General features: G+C 40.1%; 2 protein-coding genes across 2 annotated transcripts in view; both read left to right on the forward strand.

The window, feature by feature from the left end:
* The first annotated feature begins 11031 nt into the window (after positions 1 to 11031).
* Positions 11032 to 18314, forward strand: LOC139943200 (monocarboxylate transporter 12-like). Its single transcript, XM_071940017.1, has 4 exons — positions 11032 to 11263; positions 14977 to 15120; positions 16089 to 16925; positions 17143 to 18314. The coding sequence occupies exons 1-4, from the start codon at positions 11032 to 11034 to the stop codon at positions 17268 to 17270; spliced, it is 1341 nt and encodes a 446-aa protein (XP_071796118.1). The 3' UTR covers positions 17271 to 18314.
* Positions 18315 to 19949: 1635 nt separating this feature from the next.
* The window catches only part of LOC139942563 (uncharacterized), a 38093-nt gene continuing 34146 nt past the window's right edge, over positions 19950 to 23896 (forward strand). Inside the window, exon 1 of the mRNA XM_071939408.1 lies at positions 19950 to 20407. Coding sequence (XP_071795509.1) covers positions 20383 to 20407 — 25 coding nt within the window. The 5' untranslated portion in view covers positions 19950 to 20382. The remainder of the gene's footprint in view (positions 20408 to 23896) is intronic.

Below are 23896 nucleotides of genomic sequence, written 5' to 3' on the forward strand. Positions count from 1 at the left end.
CGGACATGCGGCCATTCCAAGTTGGTCACAAAAGTGGGGCTAACTAAACTTAAGCATAAAGACTAAGAAGAGTCAACCAGGCCAGTCAAGACAAAAGTCACAACAACTTTGGACAATTTTTGTGCTGGTCGGGAATCGAACCCTTTGAAGTTTGATCATGTTGAGTAACTCATCATGAACTCTACCAGCAGAACATGGCTACTGCCAGACAAACAAATCACATTTAAGCCCAATTTCAGCCTTCAGTTTTTACTCAATTTGTTTTTATTGCTAACGAAAATGTTCCGGTGCGATGTGCCATGTTTCTGTGCGCTTGTACGACGGATAGGGAACGACGTACACAAACACCGGCACCTGACGATGTCCAACTGGTCAACAGTTATCACACACTCCCCTCTAAAAAATGCTCTTTTTTAACTAAACACGAAGACTGTAAATGGACACCAGTCATACAAAAGCCACCCTAGACTGTCGGAAATGCGTTCAGTAAGTCATAAATAACCTACATTTACTTTCCTTTTCTGTAAGATCCCATTCTAAAAAAGTGTTTAGGAAGTATCGGGGCCTACCTGTTTCGCCATCTTGTTTCTCTGTTGTGTCTGTCACGTGACGTAATTGGCCCAACCACAACGCAGTTCAGTGACATCAACATTACACACGCGTGAGCCACCCACTTTTTACTCCCCAAACTTAAAGGTGCACTCCTCACTTTCCAACTCGGAAATTTCTACATGTAGTCTGTTTTTGAAGTATCAATATAAAATTTGCGTGCATGTTATGTCGTTTTCATTTAATAAATTGGCGGTGAACCTTTTTGTGTGTTATGTGCATGGAGGAATAAATTATTTCTCCATGTTATGTGTAAGGCATTATGGAGCCATGTCATGAATATGCCGATGCGCGGTTCCAGACAGAATGTTATTTTGGGATCATTCACATTTCAGTTTTCTCATTATTTTGGGGGAAAATGTTCTTGTACCAGATACGGTGCACAATTGCTTTAAACAAAACAAGCCCGGTGTTACTTCTTGTGTATGGCCTTATTAAAGGTGTTTTGCGGAAATTTCGAACCAGGAGTTGTTTTATGAACTCACATAGCAACGACCGCTAGATGCAAAGTACTCGACAATAAACAAATAATACAAAAACACAAGTCTAGACTCCCAGCCTTTAAACATTTTCTGACGGGCTTCAGATTGCAATTTTTGGAAGGTCATCAGCCATCCGGACGTTTTTAAATAGGGCTACTAGAAGAAAAAAGACACCCGAAATATTCTTTGCTTACCCAAACCGACTTGCTACCAGTTTTCATGAATCATGACTCTCCACTTCTCAGGGAGGGACCTATTTGTACTCTCCCCCCCCCCCACCCTTTTTGGCGGTCCCCCCCCCCCCCCACAGGGAAAGGGGGGGGGGGGAGTAGGCGTTCCTTTTATAGTTACCCATGGTAATGTTTTAATGACACACCTCGTCGTTCTAGCCTGAACATCGTGACGTCACACTTCGAGGCTCGTGAATATTGCCAGAGACTGACCTCCAGGCGGCGTGTATCTTAACCTTTCACCTACATTCATTTCACATAGAGATCGTAGTCAAATTCTACACCTCATTACACGCTGTAGTTGTCGAGTTAGAGGTAATTTCTAACGAATTTGATTTCGAGATCTCAAGTTTAGAGTTTGAGGTCTCGAAATCAAGTATCCGAATTCGTGTGGCACGGGTGATTTTTTCTTTCTTTAAAATCTCGCAACTCCGACGACCAATCGAGCTCAAATTTTCACAGGTTTGTTATTTTAGGCATATGTTGAGATAAACCAAGTGAGGAGACTTGTCTTTGAAAATTACCAATAGTGTCCAGGTCTTTAAAAAAAAACACTCAGTCAACATCTATCTTATCCTCACCATAGAGCTTAGACTTGATTCAAGTCTCGTTCTCGTCCTATAATGCATACCCGCCGCCGTCCAAATGTAGCTACTGTGGTCCCAGAACAGGTCAGGGTGCAGAGCATCACAAAGCATTAGTTTTCTGAGATTGGCACGGGATTGGGACTTGAGTCAAGTCCACATAGAGCTGGGCTCACAGACAATAACCCTCAGCACATAATAGTACCTTTTGGGGGATTCTTTACGTCTGTGGTCTATCTCGCGTCGGGAAACATAATTATTTCCCGCCTGCAGAGTAAATACGTGTTGTGGGAACCCTCTTATGCATTGAAAACCCGCAATGAAATAAACCACCTAGAAAACATGGAACTCCCTATCAATTAAAAACTGAACAGCCCCATGATTCAAAAGAGGGGGTGGGGGAGGGGGGGGGGGGTTATCAGACTTTTGCTATAAAGGAGGGGTGGGGGGGGGGGGGGACACACAATGGTAGCTTGCAGAGTGTAGTCTAGATTTCGAGCCGTCCACGTAACTAAATCATACCGTGGCGGGCGCGCTTTGGCGATTCAACCGCGCGTAGTACACTATCCAGAATCAAGCACCATCGTTTTGGGCGAAGACTAGCCGGGGACGGACTCTCCTGCCACACCGGACATGCTAAATCTGGCGTCCTCTGACATCTATGTGGTAGCAGGAGAGACTGTCCATCGAAGATTCTGCCCCAATTTGTTATGGCGAATTTAACTATGTAGAAACTGCGCCCTCTGTTGAATCCTCTCCTCCTGCTGCGGCCGGCTACGTTGGTTTCCCATGGGGGCAGGACAGACAGAATTCACAGGAGACTACTCTTTTTGAAATAATCCTCCAATGGGGGGGGGGGGGGGAGTCGTGCATAAGGGGGTTATAATATATATGATTTGAGGCATTGCATGGTGAGGTATCAATGTATATTTGGTTTACGGTAACACCATGTGTGTGTCTACTTGCCAGGTAGAGTTGTTCTTAGAGAACTGTCTTGCTTTATTCTACTACCGCGGAGTAGATAATTGGAGGTTCGGGAGACTTCTCAGTTCTGAAAAGAACTGTCCTGCTTTTTAACTATTACCAGGGCGGATGGTATAGAAAATAGACTGGACTACTACTTTAGCTTATAGGATCGTAAATAACTGTACTGCCGCGGAGTCAGTTCTGAATTGGTCTCAACGTTTTGACTAGCTTGCTCTAGTCATCGTCAGGAGACCGATATAATAATACTATGCAATTTGGGTTTCTTTCCCTTTTCGAAATAATCATCCAAGAGGGAATAATTATGATGTGCATCCGTTATTAGAAACTTAGTCTCATCTCAAGACTGAATTGGCAGTGTTCTATTTCTACCTCCATGGTTATACAGTGCAAAACCCCTCGTTCAGTGTACCCGGACACCGGCAACCCGAGCGGTTCTTATACGTCCGATGAGAGGATGGGTAGACAGAGAACGAGCTATACTTACGGTGCACAATTACGGCGCGCCTTTATTTTTCACGACTCAAAACGTACGTTTTAATGATTTAAAAGGCTTTGAAAAGTGATAAGATTATTGCCGCATGATGATTCAGATAATATACATTTTGTTCGTGTAAATTATTATAGCGCGCCCCCGCGCGGCATGACTTAACCAACTGGGAGGGCGTCACGATTAACAACCGAGCGCAGTAGGCATGCACTATCCGCAATCAATCACTGATGTCTCGAGCCAAGACTACTTTAAGAAAAGCGTATAAACACGAACTTGGGCTGTCGTAATAGTGGCTTGTGACCCTGTCATTTTAGGAATGGTATTTGAATCACATAAACGATGAGCAAGCAATTTGTGTCAAGACTGGGCCCCTGTCTTTATCCGCAAGGATAAAGACAGGTCCCTGCTGTCAGATCCAGTGATTCCATTTGATACAATCTTTGTTTGATAAAACGTGCAGTGACATTTTGGGTGCGTTCGTTTAGCTCCCTGGGTCGACCCCGGTCTGCCCCCAGTGCGTTCGAAGACGTCATTCCAGGGGCTTACCCGGGTCAGGCTTGCGGAGTGGGTCAAATAGTCACCGCTCTCAAGTCCGGTATAGAACTTGACAGCGTATCTCTATGTGAAACGACTAAGGTCAGAGGTCAAACTACACGCGAGTTTTGCAATTTTTTGAGGCCGGTCTCTGGCGTTATTCACGAGCCTCGAAGTGTGACGTCAGATGTTCGGGCAAGCAAGTGTCTAGCCTCTGCAAATCGGTCAAAGTTTCAATTCGTAACGTGAGGAGAATGGAATCGAACAGTTCCTTTGATAAGGTTACCTTCCATCAGTGTCAGAGCTTTTGTAGGGACTAAAATTGTTTTGTGTACGGTTTTGTCAAAATGCAGTCCGGCGAAATGGCGTAAAAAGGCCATATATGTCTTGTATTGGAAATTGCTGGTTTGCCCCCGTCCCCAATCCCCCAAGCTGAAAAAACAAAGTCAATCGTTTAAAAAGGGAGCAGACGCCCTCTTGTGACGACTTTTCTGACAAGTTAAAAACATTGCGTACCAAACTGCCCCCTTCTCAATCAGTCCCAAATGGTTCAAAAATAATATTTATAAAATTAGACAATGTCTTTCGATTTCTTCTAGGTCAGCATTTGCAAGTCAAGTATTGATGTTCAACTGGTTTGTTCGTCGACTGCAATCCTGTTGCATTAATTAAGTTACAATTGAGCATTATTTTAAACATTATAATATTATGCAACCTTTCTGTTAAACACACTTTTAACAAATCAACACACTTAATAACTATTTCAATCAAAAGCATTTCGTTCACTTTTTATCTATGGATTTGTTTTATTGTCAATCATACGCATTCCAACAGCCATTCGAATAAATAAGTAGATAAAAGACCATGCAAGTTGGAGGCGCTTATTTCAACACTTGCAAACTGTTTGTTCACTCAAAAAAATAAATAATAACATGCCTTTTGACGTTCGAAAACGGGCGACACTTGCACGGTCCATTGTAGTTTACTTTATTTGATTGTATAACAACAAGTTCAATTTCATTGGCGTCTTATACACATTGCTCAATAAAATGCAACAATTTATTTCAATTTTATGCAAACCTGTCAAATACAGCTATACGTATATATAATCTACTTATGAATGCCACTATTTGAGGAAAAAGCCATAGTTTTGCCAGAATTAAAGTTAGTGTTGTATGATATGACCCTTTTCATGGTTTTGCGTTTTCTGGTTTAATGCTACCGGTTTCCTTGCTGTAAAGTGCCTGGGAGCACTGTAAAATGGATTTTGTGCTATATAATGTGTTTTATTATTATTAATTATTATTATTATTATTATTATTATTGTAAGCGATTTTAAAATTATATCAAGTCGTCTAAACGCTGTTGCTTATCATTCATAGCAACAATGCCTGGTCATTTAGTGCATGAGTTACGTCTGGGTTTCAAACCTACACTCTGATAACTTGATTTAAGTTCGAAGCTCTTCACCGCTTGCAGTGATTTGTTTCAATCGTTCTAAAAAATGTCATGGATTACTATTTGTAGTCATTAAAAAGTGTTTTTATTATTTTTTTTTCTAATGCTTTAACATACATTTCTAATTAAGAGTAAAACTATTAAGTGAAATAAATGAGAAACCTTCGTCACAATTACCGTTCTTAAACACTCCGGCATACAACAAAACTCATGTTTAAAGTAGCAATTCGCAAATTTAAACCACATTTTAGATATTCCAGAAAGTAATGTTGTCGTTGTACCGATCTTTGCAATCATTTCTTCTGATCCATTTTTGTTTCTTTGGCTGACTAAAATGTTTATAGACATCTAATAAGTCTTTTTCTAATCCAAGGTCCACACAGAAAAAAAAGATAGATAAAGACAATTGAGCATATTAATTAAAATAAACCTTCTACAGTATACACTTTCTTAAACACTCTGACAACAGCAAATGCTTAAATTAACAGACCACAATGGATGTAATATCCGCCTCGTTACTTTTATACTACCAGCTGAATATGCCAGAAAGTGATTTTTGCTTTAGTCTTTTTTGTAATAATTTTTTTCTTCTGATTGATTTTATGTTTTTCTAATCTAAGGTTCACACAAATATGTAATATAAATACAACTAAGTATATTACAAGAGAACAACCTTCTTCAAGATATACTTTCTTAAACACTCTGACAACAGCAAATTGATGAACTAGCAGTTCACAATTAGTATATGATATCCACTTCTCAGCAATTTTAAACCATACTTCAAGTTTCCACAAAGGGAATGTTGTACTGATCTTCAAAATCACTTCTGATCCTTTATGTTGTTTCCTTGGATGGGTACTTGTTTTATAGTCATCTTAAAAATATTTTTTTTTCTGATATAATGTTCACAACCATACAAACTTTAAAATTTAGAAAGTTAAGTATATTAAAAGAGAATAACCTTCTTCAAATAGTACTGTCTTAAACGCACTGACAACAGCAGATGTTTGAATTAGCAGTTCACAAAAAAATTGTATTTCCACAACATCCTAAACCACACATTTTATAAGGAATGTTGCTGTACTAATTGTTGCAATCATTTCTTATGATCAATCTTTTTGTTTTATTGGATGAGAACATAATTATCTATAGTCACCCAAGATTCTTGTTTCTATTCTTAGGTCCACACAAAAATCAAAATAAGAATAATATAATGACAAGTATATTAACGGAAAACAACCTCCTTCAAAATGTACTTTCTTCAACACTCTGACAACAACAACTTTTTGAATTAGCAATTCGCAGTTAATGATAATTATGTCCGCTTCATTAAATTTAAACCACTCTTCAAGTATTCCAGAAGGGGATGTGGCTGTTGTACTGATCTTTGCAGTAATTTCTTCGCATCCATATTGTTTGTTTTCTTGGCTATAAGTACAGTGTTTATAGTCATCCGAGATTTTTCTCTTTAATCTATAAGATCCAGACAACAAGCCAACATAGGAATAATACAATTCAGTTTTTTAAAGGAGAACAGCCTTCCTAAACGCTCTGACAACAACAAATGTTTGAAATAACAGTTCACAATAAATGTTATTCCCACAACATCCTAACCACAATTTTTTTTAAAGAAATGTTGCTGTTGTACTGATCTTTGCAATCATTTCTTCGAATCCATCTTTTTGTTTTCTTGGATGAGTACATATTATCTACAGTTATCCAAGATTCTGGTTTCTAATCTAAGGTCCACACACAAATCAAAATGAGATCAATATAATTAAGTATATTAAAGGAGAAGAGCCTTCTTCAAAATGTATTTTCTTAAACACTCTAACAAGAACAACTGTGTGAAATAAAATGATAAATCCGTTTCATTAAATTTTAACCACACTTCAAGTATTCCAGACAGGAACGTTGCTGTTGTACTGATCTTTGCAATCATTTCTTATGATCCATCGTTTTGTTTCATCGGATGAGTACATGTTTATAGATATCCAAGAGTGTTTTTGGTCTAATATAATTATCACAATAAAGTATTTTAAAATAGAACAACCTTCTTTAAAATGTACTTTCCTAAACACTCTGCAAACCGGCATAACAACAACATAATTATTTGAAATGCCGTTCACGATAAATGTTATTTCCACTTAATCCACACTTTTTGTTAAGTAGTTTTGCTGTTGTACTGATCTTTTCAATCATTTCCTCTGATCCATATTATTTTTGTTTGCTTAAAATGAGTACATGGTTATGTTCGTCCAAGTATATTTTTGTTCTAATCTATTATTCACACATATTAAAAAAAAGATGAAGACAAATAAGTATTTTTAAAAAAGAACAACCTTCTTCTTCATTGATATCAGAAATTATTTCTTGTGAACCATTTTGTGTCGTCATACACAACTTGGCTAGCGTTGTTTACCGACCTGTAGTCAACAATGCTTGACCGAAACAAACAGGGCCCAATTTCATGGCTCTGCTTACCGTAAGCACAGAATCGGCGCTTATACGGAAGCAGGGAATTCTGTGCTTACGGCAAGCGTATTTCACGGGTTAGCGGCGAATTTGTGCTTCTGCGCGTGCGTACTTCTCATTACTACTATAGGCATTCTACGCTTACAAGGGGCTAGCGCAGAAATTCGGCGCTTGCACGTAAGCGGGGAATTGTGTTCGTAAGCGCAGAATTCGACGGTAAGCAGAGCCATGAAATTGGGCCCTGTTCACACGTTGAGTCATTTACGTCTACACATTCTGTTTAAACACATCTCACCAATCGAAACTAAAACTTAAGATGTCATTTGAAACGTTCTAGTGACCAAAAACAATATTCTCAAACAATCCAAATTGTTGATGCTGTTGTATTGAATCAAAGTCGACATGTTGTATTTTTGGTGAGGTAAACCACTGTAAAAATTGTATTACACATTAGTATAATCCAATGAGTAAGACGAACTTTTTTCGTCAAGACATTTAAGTTTTGTTTGTGTTTTAAAGGGTCTATGTACACAGTTTGAAGATTATGATAGTAGAAAGCTTTCCTGAAAATATTACTTGCTGAGGTGCTTTAGTTTTTGAGAAATTAGTAAAACAATGTCATGAAAATAATTTTCGTCTCAGTGACCATAAGACGAAAACTATTTTAGCATGTACAAAAGTATTTTAATGCCATCGTTTTACTCATTTCTACAGCACCTCAGCAAGTGATATTCTCAGGGAAGCTTTCTACTATCATTGTCTTCAAATGGTGTAAGTTTTAAAATGAAAATCTGTGGACATTGTGTTTTGTGTTATAAAAAGTAACCAAATCCTTTAAATCTGTTTTACTAACAACATGGTGACGTGGTTGTACTGTCTCTTTGAGAATGTTTTTTATTTTTTCATCAGAAGAGCGAGGGTTTAACAAAGGTTTTTAACTATTGTAATTTGTAAGTGGTACAAAGATGAGAGAAAGTTACAGGAGATACAATAATTATGAATTTAAAACAATATTGTCGAAAAACTAATTATAATTGGGTTTTCAACGACGAACATACTCGTTTACGATCATTAAAACACTTGACAGTATGGAAGTGTCGTGGCCGAGCGGTTAAGAGCACCGAATTCAAACTCTGGTGTTTCTGATCAGCAGAGTGTGGGTTCGAATCCCCAGCCGTAACATTTGTGTCCTTAAGCAAGACACATAACCATTGCTTCGTCCTTCGGATGGGACGCAAAGCCGTTGGTCCCACTTGTTGTGTAAACGCATGTAAAAGAACCCAGTGCACTTATCGAAAAGAGAAGGGGTTCGCCCCGGTGTTCCAGGTTGGATTGGCAGCATATTGCGCCACAGCACCTTGTAAACCATTACATGGTGCTTAAGGATTAGGTCTTATATTATCTCAAAATTCGCCCAACTCCTTGCAGTAATAATACCTGGCGCTTTGTATCCTTTGGCAAAAGGTGCCTTATAAATACGGTTATTATTATTATGTGTATGCTTATTCATCAACGAGCACTCCGTTGAGCATTTATCCGATCAGTAGCCGGTTTCACGAAACTTTACGCAACTGCGTAAGTCCACTTGCGCAACGTTTGTAGAGCAACTTGCGCCATAAACGTTGCGCAAGTGGATTTACGCAGTTGCGTAAAGTTTCGTGAAATCGGCTGCTGGGCCCAATTTCATAGAGCTGCTTAAGCAAAAAATTTTGCTTAAGCAAACAAATCCTTGTCTTGTAAAATTAATTTACCGGCCAAAACTCCACTCAATTGTTATGCTAAGTAAACAACAGCTAAATACCAGTCACACGCAATGTATATGGCATGAAATTGTGGCCAGTAACATGTGTAAAATAAGCAAGCTATTTTCGTGCTTAACCGAATTTTTTGCATAAGCAACTCTATGTCTAATGGGAAAGGTACAACTTCGTATGTAGCCTATACGTCTAATAGGAAAGGGTATGTATTTATACCCCTCCCTCCCTCCCTGCCTCCCTCCCTGCCTCCCTCCCTGCCTCCCTCCCTCCCTCCCTCCCTCCCTCCGGAACGGGAAAAGGCGAACAACTTGTGTACTACAGCCTCCCTCCCTCCCTCCCTCCCTCCCTCCCTCCCTCCCTCCCTCCCTCCCTCCCTCCCTCCCTCCCTCCCTCCCTCCCTCCCTCCCTCCCTCCCTCCCTCCCTCCCTCCGGAACGGGAAAAGGCGAACAACTTGTGTACTACAGCCTCCCTCCCTCCCTCCCTCCCTCCCTCCCTCCCTCCCTCCCTCCCTCCCTCCCTCCCTCCCTCCCTCCCTCCCTCCCTCCCTCCCTCCCTCCCTCCCTCCGGAACGGGAAAAGGCGAACAACTTGTGTACTACAGCCTCCCTCCCTCCCTCCCTCCCTCCCTCCCTCCCTCCCTCCCTCCCTCCCTCCCTCCCTCCCTCCCTCCCTCCCTCCCTCCCTCCCTCCCTCCCTCCCTCCCTCCCTCCCTCCCTCCCTCCCTCCCTCCCTCCCTCCCTCCCTCCCTCCCTCCCTCCCTCCCTCCCTCCGGAACGGGAAAAGGCGAACAACTTGTGTACTACAGCCTCCCTCCCTCCCTCCCTCCCTCCCTCCCTCCCTCCCTCCCTCCCTCCCTCCCTCCCTCCCTCCCTCCCTCCCTCCCTCCCTCCCTCCCTCCCTCCCTCCCTCCCTCCCTCCCTCCCTCCCTCCCTCCCTCCCTCCCTCCCTCCCTCCCTGCCTCCCTGCCTCCCTGCCTCCCTGCCTCCCTGCCTCCCTGCCTCCCTGCCTCCCTCCCTCCCTCCCTCCGGAACGGGAAAAGGCGAACAACTTGTGTACTACAGCCTCCCTCCCTCCCTCCCTCCCTCCCTCCCTCCCTCCCTCCGGAACGGGAAAAGGCGAACAACTTGGTATAACCATGATTCAATTAGGCGGACAACTTTGCATAATAACATTGTATGTAATGTGACGTGCTTGAATAGAGTCATGTTATTATAACCAAACCTGTTTCAGCCCCAGGAGAAGGTGGTAACACCCTTTGAAATAAAAAATGATTGTAGCCAAAACCTTGAAGTTACCTTTGGACATTGTGTGTCTGGAAACCAAAACAAACGAGAAAAACAAAACGAAAACAAAACAAATTCGAGGAGTTCATAACGCAAGCATTGAAAGTACGTTCTGAATGAATGAATTTAGGGTCATTCTGAAATGGAGCGTGGCTGCTTTGGACGTGTTTTACAGCGTTTAGTCGATGCTTTCCAAGATGGCGGTCTACATGGTTGGATTGCTGTGTTGGGTTTATTTATATCAAAAATGGCGTGGGGTTCTCTAACAAAAAGTCTTGGTATGATGTTACCTACACTACAAGTACAGTTCGTCACTTCAACGTGGTTGATTGGATGGATGGTTGCTATTATAGAAGCAAGTGCATATCTCTCAAGTAAGTATGGACACTTTCTGAACAGAATATAATTTTAATAATAATAATTCTTACATAGCGCATTTCACAATAACCGTATCAATGCGCTTTACATTAGTGCCCTGGTCACAGGGCCAATAACATCCCTTTTAATGTTTCTCAGCTCTCTTGGGAGTATACAACCTGGGCAACAGTTGATATCGCTCCAAAGGCTTTTTTTTTCGTTCACAATATCAACCTCTACCCTCGCAGGTACCCATTTATTCCCATGGGTGAAGAGAAGCAATTATAGTAAAGTGTCTTGCTCAAGGACACAAGTGTCACGACCGGGATTCGAACCCACACTCCGGTGAATTCGCACCAGAACTTGACACTCTACAGAAAACAAAATTAAAAGTTCACAGATTTACAAATAGCTTACATGGTTTGCAGAAGGTTATGGTGAAAGACTTCTCTTGAAATATTATTCCATGAAATGCTTTACTTTTTGAGAAAACATTAAAGCAATATCAATTCTTGATATCGAGAATTACGGAATTATTTTAAACACATGTCATGACCAATTGAGCCAAAATTTTCACAGGTTTGTTATTTTCTATATAAGTTGTGATACATGAAGTGTGGGCCTTGGACACTATACTGTTTATTGCTAATAATTATTTTGATTAATTACCAATAGTGTCCACTGCCTATAAGTTAGGACGAGTAACTCGTCCTAACTCGAGATAAGACTAGTCTGAACTCTGTGAAACCTACTCCTTGAACCTGTTTCATAGATGGACTTAAATTTTCATTATTATTATTTATAAAGCAGGTCTATGCAATTTTGGTTTTACCCATATACACTCATTCATCTCCACTTCTCAAGCAATTACACTGGCTTCCAGTTGCCCAACGCATTCAATTCCGTACAATGGTCCACACATAAATCCCTCAATCATTGTACCCCGGATTAACTCTCCTCTTTCCTTTCACTCCAGACATCTTCTTACTCTCTTCGCTCTACTACCTTTCAGTCCACAAAACCCATAAACTTGCAGGTGATAGGGCATTTTCAATTGCTGCTCCCCGACTATGGAATTCTCTACCTACCCTTACCAGAAGCTCAGACAGTGTCCCAGCCTTCAAACGTGCTCTCAAAACCCACCTTTTTGCCTCTTCGTAGCTGGTCATCTTTATCTTTGTTCTGTCTTTTTCCCTCTTCTTTCCTTCTCAGCGCCTTGTATCCTTTGGCAATTTGGCGCTTTATTAATACTGTTATTATTATTATTATTATATGTGTTTATACCATACTCAGTACTTTCCCGAATTCCGTGAAAACATCACAGGCATATTACTCGGGTGGGATTCGATCCCACGACCTTTGCAGTTCTAGAGCAGTGTCTTACCAACTAGACCACCGAGATTGCCCGGTAGCTAGAGGCAGTTCGAATCCTATGTTTTGGCAGTGGGTACTGCAACAATACAATGTTAAGTTTGAATCGGGGATAACGGTTTAGCTTTGGTTTTTACACAAACACCGATGTGTTATAAAGACAGCTGGATACTATTGGTAGTTGTCAAAGACCAGTCTTCTCAATTGGTGTATCTCAACATATACATAAAACGACAAACCTGTGAAAATTTGAGCTCAAATTGGTCGTCGAAGTTGCGAGATAATAATGAAAGAAATAACAACCTTGTCACACGAAGTTGTGTGCTTTCAGATGCAAGTTGATTTCGAGACCTCATCTAATTTTGAGGTCTCGAAATCAAGTTCGTGGAAAATTACTTCTTTCTCGAAAACTACTTTACTTCAGAGGGAGCCGTTTCTCACAATGTTTTATACTATCAACCTCTCCCCATTACTTGTTACCAGTAAGGTTTTATGCTAATAAATATTTTGAGTAATTACTAATAGTGTCCACTGCCTTTAAACACTGTATAATTCAGTACTGTCCCGATTCATGTGAAGAAAAAAATATATCAGGCATACAGGTCTATGCAATCGGGCATTGTCCTTCAGTGCAGGGGCCACGCATAGAAAACGAAGGTCTGCAAGGATTGTTTGCCCATGGTTTGACAACAGCAAAAAGGGCCTTGACTTGTTATCACAATGAGTTTTGTTTATTTCGATTTATTGTGTAATATTATTTACCATGATATTGTACGGCATGCATTTTGTATCAATGGAGCCGACTTAACAATGGAGCTTGTGACCCGTTAACAATGCCATTTGTTTTTTATGCAAGTCGCCTGACACACAAGGGCTGAAGGCCACTTCAAGGTGTGGGCTACAATTATTTTTTCCAGAGGCCATTGCCACCTACTCCTAGGGCTGAAACTGGGTTACCCCTTTCACAGTCCATACGGATGTAGGCTTGGGTATCTTCAATTCGAAGCCTAGCCGGTTGAGTAGTTGCGTATTGTTAAAGGAACACGTTGCCTTGGATCGGTCGAGTTGGTCTTTGAAAAGCGTTTGTAACCGTTTTTTATAAAATGCACATGGGTAGAAAGATGTTGTAAAAGTAGAATACAATGATCCACACAAACATGCCTCGAAATTGAAAACAATGTGGAATGTTAAGTTGGATGTTTATTTTGTTAAATCGAATGACGCAACATGTTTTGTGCCTAGACTCAAAACGAAATTGAATGACCATTTTAAAGACAGTGGTCACTATTGGTAATTGCCAAAGACCAGTCTTCACAGTTAGTGTATCACAACATATGCACAAAATACAAAAAATGTGAAAAATAATTTGAGCTCTATCTGTCGTCGAAATTGCGAGATAACAATGAAAGACAAAACACACGAAGTTGTGTGCTTTCTGATGCTTGATTTCGAGACCTCAAATTCTAAACTTGAGGTCTCGAAATCAAATTCGTGGGAAATTACTTCTTTCTCGAAAACTACGTCACTTCAGAGGGAGCCGTTTCTCACAATGTTTTATACCATCAACCTCTCCCAGTACTTGTAATCAAGAAAGGTTTTATGGTGATACTTGTTTTGAGTAATTACCAATAGTGTCCACTGCCTTTAGCAGCATTCAATTTCGCGCGAAATAGAATGGTTTGGTGGTTAAATTGGCTTGCATTTACCGAGTTCCAAAGTTGGGATAGCAACCGTTTTCACTATCCCAATTTAGTTACTCCCGGAAGTACTATTTCCCAGGAATATGCACATTTCGTTTCTTAACCCTGCACGGTTAATTATTTCCCGGGAAGTTCCCGGGAGTGTTTTTGTAGTGTGAAAAGATCGACCAAAATGTCCCAGAAACTTCCCGGGAAAAGTGCTCAACTGGAGTATTGAGGAAACATGCAACTATGTTCCCCGTGGAATATAGATACATTTTACAGATATTTCCATGGTAAATGTTCCACAAATCTATCTAACCGTGTTCCTCCTGTCATTCAGGGTGTTTGAGCGCGAGACCAGGCTTTCTGCTTGTTCTCATCTTTATCCTGTGGCTGTGCTGAGATGTAGAACAAAGAGCTACTCCAGTAGCTTTTTCCCTCGCACTGCATCTCTTTGGAACTCCTTGCCTGGTGCATGTTTTCCTTCATCTTATGACATTCCATCTTTTAAGAGGAATGTCAATTCCTACCTTCAGCTCCACTGAGTTTCTGCATGTCTATGTTTTCTTCCTTGTAGCCCTTAACCTAGAGTGGCTTTTAGCCTTGTTTTGGGCGACTTGCATAAAAATGGATGTCTCTATAATATTATGATGTATTATTTTCTTATTTTGTACCAGGCATCCTGGCAACGCCAGTTAAGGAGAGATTTGGCGCCAGGACTGTGTTGACAGTGTGTGGATTAGGGGCTGGTATCTCCATGATAATTGCGTCATTCCTATCCAGTTTATACGCCATTACCTTCATCCTTACCGTGTTTACAGGTAAGTAAGACAGTGTTATTATTAAGAGAATCAAACTCGTAGTGACGAGTTCTTAAACGACCGTTTAAAACCGACAATTGTTGCCGTGTGATAAAGGCCCGAGCCGAAGACGAAGGCTTTTATCTTACGGCCACGACCATGCAAGGTTTTAAACAACAGTTAAAAGGGTATGGGTATATTTTTAGGACAAAAAAAACCCACAATGTCCACATATTTACATTAAACTTACACAGTTTGAAGATAATGATTCTAAAAAGCTTCCCTGAAAATTATTATAGGTTTACTGGGTCAATTCCAGTAAAAGAGCAGCCAATTTAACCACCAAGCTATTCTTTTACGCGCGAAATCGAATGGTACTGCAAATGGTCATTCGATTGCGTTTTATGGTTATAGTCAAATGTAATGTTGCGTCATTTGATTTAACAAAATATTCATTCAATTTAACAATTCATCAAAGCAGCATTCAAATTCGCAGACGCTTCTTGAGGCGTGTGTGTCACGAAAAAGAATGACGATACGCTAAATTGAACAGAGTGCTAAAGGAATTTGGCTCCACTCAAAACGAAATTGAACGGCCGAATTCTGAATTTGAAACGCAGTAACAACTGGAGAGTTAAAACAGTTTGAATTCGAACGCATGGAAATGAAATTGACTGCTCATTTGCCGAATTTGACCGAGAAAACCTATAATAACAAACAATGGAGAGCTGTTGGTTGATTTCGAGACCTCACAACTATATTTTGAGGTTCCGAAATCAAGCACTGTCACAACTTTGTGTGACAAGGGTGTTTTTTCTTCCATTATTATCTCGTAACTTCGACGACCAATATTGAGTTCAAGTTTTCACAGGTTTGTTACTTTGTGAATATGTTGAGATACATCAAGAGAGAAGACTGGTCTTTGACAATCCAAAAGTGTCCAGTGTTGTCTATTTGATAATTTGTTCTGCTTTTCTTTTACAATTCAGGACCAGCTATTGGCTTTTCCTACGTAATAACAAAACATCTTATCGGATGCTTTTTCACCAAATCTATTGCTATGGCCTACGGATTGGCGACCTTGGGCAGTGCATTCGCCTTCGTGGCTGTTGTGCCCTTGATACAACTCTTCCTAGATACCTACGGCTGGAGGGGAACAATGCTACTTCTTGGAGGATTATTATTACATCTTGCTGTATGTGGAGCTCTGATGAAACCACCTGCAGCTAGTAGGAGTCAAGATGGTTATGAGGCAGCTCTCACAGACGAGGAGCAAGAGACCGGGGAAGACAAAGTGGCACCAAGCAACTGCTTTGGCTGTTTTACATTAGTTTATTCTTTTACTAGAGATACATTCCAGCTTGGTTTATTCTCATCCATATCATTCTGGCTGGTTGCTCTGATGTACAGTGTATATTTAATGACAAACTCTGCTTGGCTGATATACTATGTGCAATATGCAACTGTGTATAAAGAATTCACATTGGAAGACGCATCGCATTTCATCGTTGCTTTTGGACTCGGGAGGGGGTTCTCCTGCTTTGTGATTGGTCCGTTGGTTCAAACTGTTCAAGTTTTCAGCACATACACATGGCTTGCCTTAGCTCTACTTCTACAAACCATTTACTTCGCCTTAGATCCTTGGTTGACGTCGTATTGGCTGATTACTGGAAATGCTTTTGTTTTTGGAAACGCTGTGTCAGTGTCAGCAATACTACTTGATGTTGTGATCAAGGAGACTTTCGGCAAAGAACAGATGGGCCATGTATTTGGATGGACGGGATCTTTGGCTGGTGTGACATTCCTCCTTCTTCTATATTTTCCAGGTGAGAGTTTATGTTAAGTATACAACCTAATTCACAATTAAAGACACAATTCTCAAAGATAAGTGTTCTCACTTGCTGTATATAAGGCGAGAAAAACTGCTCTTACTTTCAGTCCGAAGATTCTTTATTTGTAACTGTAATAGAGAGGAATAAAACGAGACAAAGTCTACAATTATCTATAATCCCGATTTGTTTTAATCTGTTTTGTGCCCACCAGGATTGATTTACGACTTAACTGGAGACTACACCGTGGCTTTCTGTCTATTGGCTGGTGTACTATCACTGGCTGTTTTGTCTGCACTGTGGTTAAACTGGAGGCAAAAACCCCATCGCAGCTCAATTTGAGAAATTACAACAAGGTTCTTTGTTAACCTTAGCAGCCGGCAAAATTAAACTGAACATTATTTTTTCTTCTTCAAAATTACTCAGCGTATTTTAGTTATAATAAATGTATGACTTCTTAAGACAATACGCATGGACAACATAGTTTAAAGTTTGAATGGACAGTGAAAGGTTGTTTATCCGCTGGATTTTTACATCATAGACTGGTCCGCTGTGTCATCTACCATCGACTTGACTTAAGCCAGACCGTCGTGTATGATATTGTTTAATATAGCCTTGACCCCAACAGAGAAATTATTGTGGGTTCTGTCCAGGAAATAAAGGGTTGCTATGATAGTTAGTTTACTCCTCTCTGCATATAAAACCATGTTTAGGCCACATAAAAAAAACAAATTGTTGATCGTCCTCGCCCGACCGTTCAACCCCCTCCCCCGCAAGAACAATTCTTCAAATATTTACTTGGGCTACACTGTGCTTAGTTGTTTGAAAAAGTTTACAGAAAATGTCATCTAGGAGTTGAATTTGTTTGACAAAACTATTGAAAACATCAAAACACACAAACCCTCTGTTTTATAGTGATTGTGATGATTTCTTTATTCTTGATTTCATAAAAATGGCATGTCAACAAAACTTAAAAAAATAAATAATAAAAAAACCTCCCTCCCTCCCCCATCCGCAAAAAAAAAGGACGATCAACAATTTGTTTGTATGTGGCCTTATATTATTATCACCGTGAGGTCCCTATGCGATGTAAAAGGAAACGATCAAACGGGCGGTATACAAATAACACAGATATGTTTTTAACCGGGGTTTGAATTGTTCTGATGTCTCACTCTGTGACAACCTCTGCATGAAAGACTGTTCCAAAACTGAACAGATGCATATTATTGGAAAGAGCGTGAACCGTACGACTTGGTTTTGATAACTGGGGGAGTAAGACTTGACACAAGCCAGCCTTAGTCAGTCGTGTATAATATTTTATGACAACCTTATGCACCAACATTAAAAATAATGGTTTTCTCTGCCAATTTCGGTATGAGCAGTCAATTTAGCCACCAAAAGCTATTCTATTTCGCGCGAAATCGAATGCTACCTCAAAATGGTCATTCGGTTTTATGATTAGTCAAATGTAATGTTGCGTCATTCGATTTAAGAAAATAATCATTCAATTTAACAATTCATCAAAGCAGCATGCAGACGCTTCTTGAGACGTGTGTGTCACGAAAAAGAAGGAAGATACGCGAAATTGAACCTAGTGCTAAAGGAATTTGACTCGACTCAAAACGAAATTGAATGGCCGAATTCTGAATTTGAAACGCAGTAACAACTCAAGAGGCAGAACAGCTTTAATTCGAGCGCATGAAAATGAAATGGGCTGCTCATTTTGTCGAAATAGTAGTGTTAAGTGGCTTTAAAAGCATCTGGAAATAATATAATAATATTAGTTTCTTCAAACATTAGGGTATTATTATGTTTATGAACAATAAACTAAATGTTGAGTAATATTGTTTGTAACGCTTTATATGTTAAAAAAAGAAGATCAAGTTGGTTGAGGGTGACTCCGCCTACCCCTTTTGTGACGTCAATCGAGGCAGACTTTGCCTCGATCAAACATGTGAATAACGCACAATTACACTGCCCACCAATATTATGGCGCATGCAAGATTATTATGATGATGACGTCGGGTGAATTGTGTCAAATGGGTGCGTTAGTTTAGCTTCCCTGGGTCGACCCCGGGTCTTTACGTCATTTCAGGAGCTACCCGGGTTAGACCCCATTTCCCTGCTTGTGGAGTGGGTCACTTGGGGGAGACCCGAGGTGCATGACGACATCATGAGAGGGTGAGATTGCTCTTGTCAGGGGGCTCACCCACCCGAGTGAGCAGCGCGGAGTCGACACAGGGAAGCTAATAGAACGCACCCCCATAGAGGGGGCGGATACTACCATGCCCCATCCAGTAGCATACGAAAAAGTTTGCAGAGCAAACAACAATTGAGCTACTGTCTGTGGGAAAGTCTCTGCTAGGGTCGAAATGTCCGGCCATTGCATTTATACCATAGATCATTTTGGTTGTTAAAGGAACACGTTGCCTTGGATCGGACGAGTTGGTCTATAAAAAGCGTTTGAAACCGTTTGTTATGAAATGTATATGGTTAGAAAGATGTTTTAAAAGTAGAATATAATAATCCACACAAGTATCTCTCAAAATTGCACGGTTTTCTTTTTACGTCGCGAACTACCACGGTCGGCCATTTATGGGGGTCAAAATTTTGACTCCCATAAATGGCCGACCGTGTTTTGGACGAGGTAAAAAGAAAACCACGCAATTTCGAGGCATGTTTGTGTGGATCATTGTATTCTACTTTTACATCATCTTTCTAACCATATGCATTTTATAATAAACGGTCAAAAAACGCTTTTCAAAGACCAACTCGACCGATCCAAGGCAACGTTTCCTTTAAATTGATTGCAACTGCTACTTATTATTTATACAAAATATCTGGTGGACCGATATCTCTGGACAGGTCGCCATCCCCGAGCAATGTGATCGATTCAGAGAAGAATGCTGTATTTTTTTTTATTATACAGCGCCCTCTGTTGGTATTTGACTGTCAACAGAGGGCGCTGTTCAGAGAAGGCCATCACATCGTCAATGTAAACTGTTTATGTGTGTAGTTCGTTGAATCATCGTGTATCATCAACTGACAACAACAATGTTTTATTGTTTGTACACATGTTTACCCATCCGTTATGGTTAAACAAAATTTAGAGCGGGTCACCGTTAAAGACTTGACAGAGCAAGTGTACACTACCACCAGTCTCTATGCTACCACCACATGACCAGCAACATTTCGTTATACGAATAAACTGTCACAGAAAATACGTGGATTACAGTTAAGTTACACACACAATCATCATCTTTCTAGCTCATGCACATTGTGATCGGCACACCAACAGTAAACACCTAATTGACTTTCTCAATCTCACTGACTGATGACAGCTTCTTGTTCAGTCGCCAATCCATCGGCAATTATGGCCCCAATTTCATTTGTTGTCCTGACTATTTTGAATGAAGGAAGAAGCAACATAAGTCTGTAAAACGGTGAACTCATCATGGAAGAACGTGAAGAAAGCGAAGGTATTTTGTAATTGTTATGTTTTTTAATATTAGTTAGGATATACTAACGGAACCTCGGGCTCTGGTTCTAAGACTTGGTCTACCATGTCTACTCTCTAGAGCTATGAGGTTCGTTCCGCTATCGTCTCCACAAAACTCTATTTAGGAGGCTTGGATAATTTAACGGATAACTTTCCGTATGGCGCCACCACTTTTTCACTCATTTTTACAAAAAGGGATATATATCAATCAGGTAAATTAGATACTATATTATTTTCTTTCGAATGAAAAAGTGGTGGCGCCATACGGAAACTTTTCCAATTTAACTTGTAATGTATACGCCCACCACTTGAACTTTGACATGTTTGAAGTATCACGCCACTTCGCTATTCTATCATTGGAATTTTTGCCCAATGTCTGTTTAGCAAAGTCTTGAAAATTTTCAGTTACTTATAGCATTAACTATTTCTGTATATTGTGAGGGTAGGCTGTTCCAGTCGTTTCACGTTACCAGAGTATTCGTAATTTTATCAATCGTATTAAAGTATCCTACGTGTAATTGTTTATAAAAAAATAAAAATATCTTCTTGAATTCATGTGTCTACAATCATGTAACTTTACTAATCAACCAGGCCCCATAAATCAGTCTGATCCACTCTGTATCCTTGGCCCCAGCACGTCTGATATCAAAATCCTTTCGCTTTTTGAAAAAACCCTTCCACAACGATCTGCATTATGAAACTTACTGATCTAATTTTCTGAAATTGTAGATAGCTCTATGCCTTGATTTGTTCAAATAAACTACACACGTTTTAGGTAAAAATGAAACGAATTTTGCGTGTGAATTTTCTCAACGATCTTTGCAACTTGCTCGCTTTTGAAGCACACACACGATCTCATAACTAGTGATCAGGTTCCTTCAAAGTTCAATTGTAGCAATTGATCGCACCATTATTGATAAGTCATTAGGTGGTTATGGGAACCCGACATAAAAAAGCGAAAGATTTTTGTACCAATTGTCCAGTGGATTTGAACAATTTATGGGGCTATAATCAACCTACTTTTAGAAACTATTTAAGGCTCCCCCGTGAGCCTTATAGGGGTCTAATATTTTGGACCTCCTTAGCTTTACGTTTTTAAAATCGGCGTTGATAGGTGAAAGTTTTACGACCGTTCGCCATCAATAACTAAAATTTCCTTTGTACTACACACCAGAAACTTCCACCACACATACATTCATGATGCTTGTATGGCCTTTTTGTTGAGTTAAATTAAAAAACATCTTCACAAAAGGACATTTTCTGCCCGGTACCCACTGTTGTTTTTAACTTCTCAATAATATGCTCAACGCTTTATTTTTTGGTCACTTGGTCACCAAGCGCTTTACACGTGGGCACCAGCCTACTAACTTGTGCTTTTAAAACTGCTTTTTGTGCTTTTCAAAGTGCAGGTGAAATTGGATCCTGGGTATAAAGCTCTATCTTGGTATCAAATTTAAACTTCTTTGTTGCTATGACATTGTGTAGGGCTCACAGCGTTCCTGGTTTGATCATAGAATTATACATAATACCTCGATCGGCCGCATTCATGTATGCACTCCACTGCCTGTGCAGAAAAAATATCGGTTCACCATGGACGCGGTAAAATGTCACATGCATTTGGTGACGCGCAGAATAGACAATGCCAATGTGGTGATGTCACCAGTAGAGTGCCCTAATGCTCACCTAGAGGTAATAAAGGCCGTTCATTGGCCAAACCTGTGTGTCGCGGGTAGTGCTGGGCGAATAGTGAAATTTTGTTATTCGGATACCACTGGCCAACTATCCGAAATTAACCGGATATTCGAATAGTTTTTTCGCCGCTAGAGGGCGCTGTTTAAAAAAAATATATATATTTTTTTTGCCGCTAGAGGGCGCTGTTCGTTTGTGAATGAGATCTTTTGGGCGGATTGATATTAGTTTTAGACAGTGTCACTCGGTTCATTCATAAAAATGACCGGATCTAATTTAAAGATGGCGATTTGCTTTTTCTTTTGATCGTCATTGACTCTACGTGAAGGAAAACTTTTGTAATCTTTGAACAAATTACGTCAGAAATGTCATTGTTTTAACTCTTCACGGAGGTGAGCATAGTTAAATACTTAATATATGCTGTTTTATGCTGTCTTAATAGAAGTTTCATAAGGATTCAGACAAAACATTCATATCAGTTGTCGCCCGACGTCCGCGGATATTCGGATATTAAAGAATATCCGGTTACTCGGTTGTAATTACAGAATTATCCGGTTTGTAAATAGATATTCGCGCCCTATGCGGATATCCGGTTAAGAAAAAAAAGGCATTCGCGGTTACGGATAGGAAAACCTATTCGCCATTAACCAGATATTCAAATAATTCGCCCAGGCCTAGTCGCGGGTAAACATTTGTGCTTCATCTTTAAAAACACTGGTAAGGCCTATTCATTCCACTGTTCTTTCTGTGACGTAATTTATTGATTTTCGTGATTTTTTCACCTGCTCTTTCGACAGTCATTCAAATCATGCTGCTAATAATAATATTAATTTATAACAAATAATAGTGGCTTCTTTTTACGCTCATTAATATCTCACTCAGTGACACTCAAGGCGCTTCACCATAAGTATTTTCCAGTAAGGTATTTGTGGAGCTTAAAGGCAGTGGACACTATTGGTAATTACTCAAAGACTAGCCTTCACAGTTGGTGTATCTCAACATACAGACATATGCATAAAATAACAAACCTGTGAAAATTTGAGCTCAATTGGTCATCGAACTTGCAAGATAATAATGAAAGGAAAAACACTAATATATGTGTTTTGATGAGTGGAATGTGAATGTGAATAAACAGTTAACTAAGGGTTTAAACAATCAGTTCTTATGTTATTTACAAATTTAAGAGTAGACCCCGACCCGAGAGGGCACTGTTCATGACGTCAATCGAGGCAGACTTTGCCTGTAATGCGTAGAGTTAATACAATTGCAAAGTACATGTACGGACCAAGTCGTGAGTTTGTACGTTTAAAAAACAAAAAAAAATTGTTTTTTTCCGGCAATGCCGACCAGGTGTATTGCTGCTGAATGCAGAAAAACACTATTTGAAATGTACCAACTCACGACCTGGACGTACATATACTTTGCATGTGTGTTTACTATACGCATTGCAGGCAAAGTCTGCGTCGATTGACGTCACAAAAGGGGTAGGCGAAGTCAGCCCCCCAAACAACTTTATATATTTTTTAAACATATAAATCGTGACAAACAATTACTAATACTCTTATGTTTACGATCACCATTCTCCGTTGACGTCACAAAAGGGGTAGGCGGAGTCAGCCCCCCAAACAACTTTATATATTTTTTAAACATATAAATCTGCGTTTACGATCACCATTCTCGGTTTACAGCACGAGCTCTGAGTTTCTGCGCTAGCCGGATTCTGCGTTTACGATCACCATTCTCCGTTTACAGCACAAGCTCTGAGTTTCTGCGCTAGCCG

The sequence above is a fragment of the Asterias amurensis genome, chromosome 10, assembly GCF_032118995.1.
Source record: "Asterias amurensis chromosome 10, ASM3211899v1".
Lineage (NCBI taxonomy): Eukaryota > Metazoa > Echinodermata > Asteroidea > Forcipulatida > Asteriidae > Asterias > Asterias amurensis.

Excerpts from the sequence above, each read along its gene's own strand:
- LOC139943200 (XM_071940017.1), top strand. The coding sequence starts at position 11,032 with ATGGAGCGTGGCTGCTTTGGACGTGTTTTACAGCGTTTAGTCGATGCT. Across the intron at positions 15,121-16,088 it reads CATCCTTACCGTGTTTACAG|GACCAGCTATTGGCTTTTCC; the intron begins GTAAGTAAGACA and ends TTTACAATTCAG. Across the intron at positions 16,926-17,142 it reads CCTTCTTCTATATTTTCCAG|GATTGATTTACGACTTAACT; the intron begins GTGAGAGTTTAT and ends TGTGCCCACCAG.